General features: G+C 36.6%; 1 protein-coding gene across 2 annotated transcripts; it reads right to left on the bottom strand.

Moving 5' to 3' along the window:
• Positions 1-591: 591 nt before the first annotated feature.
• On the bottom strand, positions 592-7,533 carry LOC132056116 (mitogen-activated protein kinase kinase 3). Of its 2 annotated transcripts, XM_059448185.1 has the most exons (10): positions 7,383-7,531; positions 6,238-6,383; positions 5,910-6,164; positions 5,281-5,499; positions 5,065-5,202; positions 4,763-4,930; positions 3,389-3,502; positions 1,872-1,979; positions 1,629-1,720; positions 592-1,170 (listed from the first exon to the last, which is right to left on the bottom strand). In XM_059448185.1, the coding sequence occupies exons 2-10, from the start codon at positions 6,337-6,339 to the stop codon at positions 813-815; spliced, it is 1,554 nt and encodes a 517-aa protein (XP_059304168.1). In that variant the 5' UTR covers positions 6,340-6,383; positions 7,383-7,531; the 3' UTR covers positions 592-812. The 2 variants fall into 2 exon arrangements, with proteins under 2 accessions (XP_059304168.1, XP_059304169.1); XM_059448186.1 differs by lacking the exon at positions 3,389-3,502 and having other exon boundaries at positions 7,383-7,533.
• Between the last annotated feature and the right edge of the window lie 330 nt (positions 7,534-7,863).

Genomic DNA, 7,863 nt, shown 5'->3' with positions numbered 1-7,863 from the left:
AGTCCTGTAACATATATAGTATTTTGGTAGCTTATGACTGAAAATTGCATCAATGTTTCACTGAAACATGCCAGTACTCTAAACATGTTTGGTCTTCTCTGCTGAACTGATTGGGTTATTCTAGACCTATAGGTGATTGGAACCACGAAATACAATGGCTTTTACAAAGGATGGGTAATAGCAGGCCAAGAGCCAGCATACTGGGGTTCTGTTTTGCAGCAGCAATTTATCATACATGGGCTGAGCGAAATGGTAGACGATTCTCACATCAGGCAATGAGCAATTTGAAACGACCGAAAGACAATCACCATACAACTGCACATTGAAGGCCAAAGGCATGTCAAATGGAGAAGTCACTTGGAGCAATTAGTTTCTTACCCTTCTTAGTCTTTTTGTTGCTTATAGGTAACTGAATGCAATCACAGTAGAGAATGTATAGCTAAAGTTAGTTTGAGATCTAGCTCTGAGTCCCCAAAGAGCTAGTGCCTATGTACAGTACAGATACTTTTGGTTGAATGAAAAATTTAAACTTTTAACCAAAAAAAAAATAAAAAAAATTGCATCAATGAAAAGAAAACTGTGAGAAGCATATGCTTTAATGTAGTTCACGAATTATATTGTTCACAAGAGGCAACAGTCTGAACATCTTGTGTCAATTTGGTTTTAACAAAACAGAAAAGGGTTAAAAATAAATGAAAAGCCATCTTTTAATAGCACAGATTGCACACACCTAATGAACTTTTAGGTGATTCTCAACGTTTTCATTTATAGGAACACTTAACTATAATACATTCATGATCTCATGAAGAGTTCTATTGAGTAATGTAAAGTTCTTGCTTAATTATGAAATAACGACCGATGTTTGCCTGCTCTACAATAAACTGCTCATGAAAGGTCCCCATTCGTTTGCTTGGTATATCGATAGAGAGATCTTTTAAGTTTGGTAGACCCTCAACTTGCATACCATCTCCACAAATGAGGAACTGATTCCCAACTATAAAAGATCCAGAGACACGAATTGCTACTCCGTCTTGACCATTAGCACGACATTGAAGTTTCTCTACAACGTGGACAAGCTTTTCTGGAGGCCATTCACCAGCTAATGTCTTCCGTATGTCGGACAAGGTTGAGAAAATATTGCTGGAACCAATGGATTCTTTCCCGCCAAAACTTAAAAAGTTGATTAGAGATAAAAATGTAAGTCAAGAGGACCACTAAGAACTTTAAAAATTAATAATACTTGAGTGCATAAAAGCATTATATTCCTTGGATCCCACAATCTCTCTATGTGAGTATATAGATGCTGTGGGCATCGTGTTGATACACACGCAGAGAAACAGAGTAAGAACTTCGCTCAATACTGCATGCGCAGTTTCATGGAAATACAATCCAAGGCATGCGCAAAAGAGCCTCAAATTACTCGGATCCTACAATATTCCCAGAGTAAGACCTAACCGCTAACTCTAAGAGCCTTAAATTCCTCAATTTCCACAATATCCATGTCAGTTTATATGTATGCTTGTTACGTGCGTTAATATACATACAAACAACAGAGACAGACCTATGCTAAAAACAACTTTCTCCTTGCAACAAACAGGTGTAGATTTAACATAGCAAATGTCAAATACCTGAAAGTGGAGCATTCATTATATAATGTCTTGGTGTGCTGCCAAAATTCATAGGGTCCATCAAAAAGTAAATAGTAATGTATCGCCAGCATCTGACCACCAAACAACAAACATGAATTTAGCATCCCGTCCTCTAGAGAGTTTTGGCACGCCTATGCTCTCTAGGATATCTTAGTTATTAGACTTTTCACTAAAAGAAGGAATTAGAGCTACTGAAAAGGTAAAATGAAGTAGAAGACTCACATCTGCCAGCTCCTTCATCCTCTGTGTAGGATCAAAAATACCTCTGACAAAAGCACCCAAGTCCACTGCAGAATCACTATACTTGGTAATAAATGGATGTGAAAGAAGCTGCAATTAAAGAGGACACTCAGCCACCATGCAATCTTAAACCAGTCTACCTTGTATATCATAACTTAAATTATTATATGTCATGAAGGTCCTGAATGTAGAAGTCTACGTAGAAAACTCTATGGTCATCAAAGTAACTGCACCTGCCCTTTTCATGCAGGTTAAATAAAATCCAGTTCCAGTTCCAACAATGATAAGCAATATGCAATAGGTAGCTCCGTGTTCAGTGACTATATATGCACCTACATAATATCCATCCAGCTCCAACAATGGAAAACTATATTAAATAACGTTAAACCGCTTGCTTTGTTGTACCACGTTGAATGAAAATATATGCTCATTTACATTTGTAATTCTTCGGAATAGGAAAAGTAAACTTGTGCCTGTCGGTTAGGCACCCACATTAGTTTTAGACAATCAATCCATCAAGGAGCACTGGTCTTCGTTTTATCAGACAAAGTCATTTATATACATCACACAAGCGGTGTTTCATAGGGAAAAGGTCTTTCCCAGTCAAGTTTTCAACAATTTATACCGTTTTATAGATATCTAATAATCAATAGTATCCAGCAGTTCCTAATTGTCCCGAACCCCAATGCACTTGACAGGAGAATTGTAGACAGATTAATAACTAAAACTGAAATTATTCCAGTTGATTTGAGTAAAATTGACAGTCTGGTTCTACTTCCAGCAGAATCACAGTGCCTAACAACTTGCTTAAAGACAATGACCAAAATATGCAATACCTATTGACCGGGTACTATCGAGCTCAAATAGAGCACCCATTCTTGCAAGCGTAGACCATTTTGCTATTTTAAGTTTCCTCAAGAAATAGCCAGAAACATCACTTGTATGTAAGTAGTGTGATTAGTCATTAGATCTATTCTCATAAGTGTAATCCCGCTGTACCGGAGATACTGATTGTAGCAGTATTATTCCCATTCCCTCACAAAACAAATGGGAGTATTACTACAAGGGAACCACAACTACACTCCCTCCGTAGGACCTCCCAAATGTTCAACAGGGTTTGGTAGAATAACAATATTTACAGAGTTCTTACTTCTTTTGAGGATTCAGATACATTTAACCAATTCAACTGTAAAAAATAATGTGATGATTCCCTGATCATACAGACATTTTCACTTTTACTTTGTATCTTTCATACTTATACTAATAAACTTTACCTCATAAAACTCAACGCAGTCAAACTATATAAAAAAAAATGGAATGGAGGGATAATATTTCTTTTTTTGTTCAAAATAGGCATATGAAATGTACAAGTGATCATCATATCATTACTATAGGTACAAGTGACTAATATTACTTGCGTAGCTCTATAGCCTATTTAGAATGTGTAAAACATCCACCCCTTCTTGTGATTTATTTCCTCGTAAAAACTGTGCACTGACCTGCTCTGCTGTCGGCCTGTCATCAGGATTTTTTTTGAGGCAAGCATCAACGAATGAGCAGAATTCTGGTGAAAAATTGTGCTTTGACAGTGAAGGAGATGGATCATCTAGGATCTGCCATCACAATTTTGGAAAAACAAGGATGAGATGTGATGATGGACTCAAGTTTATGTGTGTAATTTATCTAGGTTGTATCTGAATAGAAAAGAGACAAAATTCCCAACATGCTATCAGTGGCTGAGTGATATTCAATTTAGAGAATTTGATATGTTATTGTCAAGATCTGATACATTACCAAATTGGCCAAAAAATTGATGAATCATTTACTAACCTATCCTTATATGCACATCCACAATAATGGATCAAATTACCAGCAAGTCTTTTGATAATATAATTTGATAGAAGTGCATCCAGGGGATGCGGCCTGTATGCATCAAACACCCACTATCACCCTAACGAAGTCCAGTCTCTCTTCATCAAACAAAATTGTATCTGTCACCTCAAATCAAAAGACAGAAGGATAGCAAGACTATCATTCTAATATGATTTCTTTCCCTGAATTTGATTTCCCGTTATCTCCTTTCTCATTGTAGTTGATGTTACATCTAACCATTGTTGTTTGCATTCTCTTTTGCGGCTGGCCTTCTTTTTCTTCACAAGATTTCCTTTTAACTTGGTTCACCACCTTCTTGCCTTTCCTTTTCAAGTGGCTTTACCTCCTCCGTTCCTCGTCTGATCTCCACGAAATTTCCCTGTTAATATTTATTTCCAATATTCTGAGGGAATATATATACTCTTTTATTGGTGTTCTGAGGGAATATATTTTCATCACCCAATCCTGTATACATCATCAATTATCTGTTTTCTTCCATCAAAATTTGACCCATTACAGCCATTGCTTCCTTTGCAGTCTGACTCTTTTTCATCATTGGTGTCCTCTAAGGAATGTTATCTTAATTTTCTGGAGCATCACGATCCAAAATTGTAAGCTTCCTAGCTGCAACCGTCTAATTTGCTCTTCCTTTTTATCCTCTGATGGCACACTCTATTCCACCACAGAAAGAGGATGAAACTTCCACTATTCCACCACAGAAAGAGGATGAAACTTCCAGCTTTTAGATGTCGGCTTATACCTGAGATGGTTTCTGACCTAATGGTCTACAACAAGTTTAAGGCTTATCTATGGAAAGATGAATAGAGGAACTTTGCCATGCAAAACAAGTCCCCTAACAATTCATGCAAATTTTATGAGAGTTTGAACTCAAGACTTGCATACTATATAATTGGTCTTTTCTGGGTGGGTGGGTTAAGTTACATATCCTGTTAAAATAATGAAGAACAAAAAAGTAAGAAAGGAAGCAGGGGAAGACTGACCTGCAACATGAGATTGACAGGCCCTTCATTAGCTGTATACGGAAATTCACCTGTACCACACTCAAACAGTGCAAGCCCAAGACTCCAAATGTCAGCTGGGTAAGAGTAATTCTCATTCCGTATTCGTTCCGGCGACATGTAAGTTACTGTTCCAACAAAAGTAGCACACTGGATAACAGAATAAATTAGAAGAATGAATCTGAAATAAGATAAAATGAATCTGAAATAAGATAAACTTGAAGATTCATTATCCATTTCCAGCAGAAAGATAAGTGATATTGATATAACCTCTGTTAACTAACCATAGCAATTGAGCTTTCTAAGCCAGCACTAATGCCAAAATCAGTTATTTTGGGCTCCCCCTTGAGATTGACAAGCAAATTTGCTGGCTTTATGTCTCTGTGAACTAAATGCCGAACTCCGTGCAAATAACTGAGACCCTTAAAGAACAGAAAGTATCTATAAATAAAGCTGAAGGACAATACTGAGACTACCACTAAAGAAAGAACAGTCCTTACATGCAAGAGCTTTTGAACCATTGAGGAAAGGATAGGTTCTGGAATGCACTTCCTCACTTTTATGATATCTGCAAGAGAACCCCCATCCATGTACTCTAGAGCAATGCTTATCTGCCCAGAATCTGGAGTATAAAATGCTCCATAGAACTCGACAAGGCCTTGGTAGCATGGTGCCTCGCACAATGTCCTTATTTCAGTAAGCAGTTGCTGCCTTTTCTCCTAAAACGCAGGAGGAAATATTTCAGATAATAGAAAATTGGATATTTCCCCTTTTCTTATGGCCAATCCCTGCTTAAATGATTACATAGTTACATAACATTCAGTTATCAACATGCACATAAATTCTTTTAAGTTTTAACATAAGATTACATATTGATACTATGACCTAGATGCTTCATGGCTGCATATGTTATAGTTTGCTCGCCTAAATAGAGTGTTTTTCTCCACACACTAAGGGTATTTCCTTGTAGACATAATAGAAATTGGATAAAGGAAGCAAACATTAGAGGAAAGAACACATTAGAGGTGCTTCCTTCATGAAAAAATTGCAGGGCTTATAATTAAAAAAGAAAGAAATCAAAGATTGGTAGAGTTAAACATTAAGATGGAAATTAATAAAATTTACAGACCTTCTCAAAAATATTAATCTTCTTCAAGGCAATAATTCTATGAGTTGGAATGTGAATAGCCCTCTGAACAACACTACTGGCACCGCTACCTATGGCTCCAAAGACCCTCATCTCATGGGAAGCACATCTATATGTCTTTTCACCATGATCTGTGTCATCGACGGGCCATGAAGTACACTTTTGCAACCCCAGCTCATTGATGTTGTATACGCCATATGATTGACTCAACAAATTCACAGTTCCAGCATCGGATAACTTCACAAAAACCAATATCAGCCCTCATATAAATTCAGTTCTCAACAATATTAATTAAATAAAAAGAACTTACAGAGTATGAATCAAAAGGATCCGATGTAGAGGCAGGGGAGAAACCCTTCTCAGCATCAAACAAAGGCACAAGCTTCTTCTTCAATTCCTCCAGTCCAGCCATCACAGACGAATAATTTAACAAGTAGAATATAACATCCTTCCTCCCTGACCACATAAAGGGAATATGGCTGATGGTATACACAATCTTAAAATTTCATTTTACAACCAGTGTTATCAAGAGTGAAAAGCGCAAAAAAGCTCTACGGTCAGCTGGGGCTTTAAGCGCAAAGCGCAAATAAAGTGTGGGCTTTAATGAAAAAAGACGCAATGGCGCAAAAATACAAATATATGTATATTTAGTCCAAGACTTATAATAATAAGCATGAATAACAAATGTATGAACAAAGAAATTGTAAAAGCATTACGATAAAGTGAAATATCAGTTATCTAGAATCATCTCTTCAAAAGAGTCTCATTGGCAAGGAAAAGTATGTCTTAGAGAATTGAAGATGACACGAAGAGAACATAAAGCGAGGCGAAGCGCTCAACACATTTTGAGCCTCCCTTCAGGGCTTAAGCGCGCCTTTGACAACACTGTTTACAACAACTACTAAGGCTCAATTGCGAACTAGTTGGAGTCCGTGATGTGAATCCATTACATCCATTTAGCTCTATTTCGACCCGTTTATCATTTTTTTTTTTTCAAGTTACATATTTCCTTCAGTTTTCCTACTTGGATTGATACTTAAATTAAACAGAATTAGGTACATATCAAGTCATGGAAAAATATAGGCCAAACACATTGATAGGAACGTTTTATCCTATGTTCAATTGGAACAGGCCATAGTTTTCAAGTATCTAAATGAAATTTACTGGTAATTTTAATTGGCGGTCGATTTATTCAGCTAAACATATACTCATGCTTTCCATTTATTGACGGAGCTTTGATGTAACTTTCTTAATCTTCTAAGCGATCGTAAAATATTCACAAACAGAGTAACGCATAAAATCAGTAACTTAGCAAAAACTCAGAATATCAACATCAAACAATTACACATCACGTGAGCTGAATTTGCAGAACGAAAGCAATATAAAGAAGAATAAAACCTAAAAGGAAAGCGCCTTAACACTTACAGTTACTTAGGACGAAATCAATTCAATTACGGTCTTTATGGGCGACCTAGTTCCATTTGATGCAGACCTGTGCCTCTTTTAATGTACAATGAAAGAAGCAGAAAGTACAAGCAATCACGTGCACAGATGATCAGACTGGTAAAAGGTACGACGAAGAAGATGGTGGATTGGTAGACGTTAGATTTGGAATACAAAACGAAAATAAATTCACTTTGGGCCTTTATAGTTTTTTTTTTTTTTCTTTTGCAATGTTGTCGCCATTCATTTGTGTAGTTGAAGTCACCAATTTTTTCTTTGTTCTTTTTGGGCAATTCTGGGGTGGTCTTTAAATTTTGCCCCTCATATTTGAAATCTTTAAATTTTGCCATTCGGCTAAAATTTATGGGTTTCAGGTTCGAATCCTCACACAATCAAAATTTTAAAAAAAATTCGCAAGAGACCAGTTTAAATTTATTTATGCTCTCCTATCATCACAACTTGTGAAGGAATTATCAAAGTTATCTTACCCATC

Source organism: Lycium ferocissimum, chromosome 5 (assembly GCF_029784015.1).
Source record: "Lycium ferocissimum isolate CSIRO_LF1 chromosome 5, AGI_CSIRO_Lferr_CH_V1, whole genome shotgun sequence".
In the NCBI taxonomy this organism is placed as follows: domain Eukaryota; kingdom Viridiplantae; phylum Streptophyta; class Magnoliopsida; order Solanales; family Solanaceae; genus Lycium; species Lycium ferocissimum.
Note: the sequence above shows the minus strand (reverse complement) of the source record. Positions and strands in the feature narration are given on the sequence as shown.

Coding starts and splice junctions, on each gene's coding strand:
- LOC132056116 (XM_059448185.1), bottom strand. CDS start 6,339: ATGGCTGGACTGGAGGAATTGAAGAAGAAGCTTGTGCCTTTGTTTGAT. Junction 4,931..5,064: donor TAGAAAGCTCAATTGCTATG/GTTAGTTAACAG, acceptor TCTGTTATCCAG/TGTGCTACTTTTGTTGGAAC. Junction 1,171..1,628: donor AATGAATGCTCCACTTTCAG/GTATTTGACATT, acceptor CAACTTTTTAAG/TTTTGGCGGGAAAGAATCCA.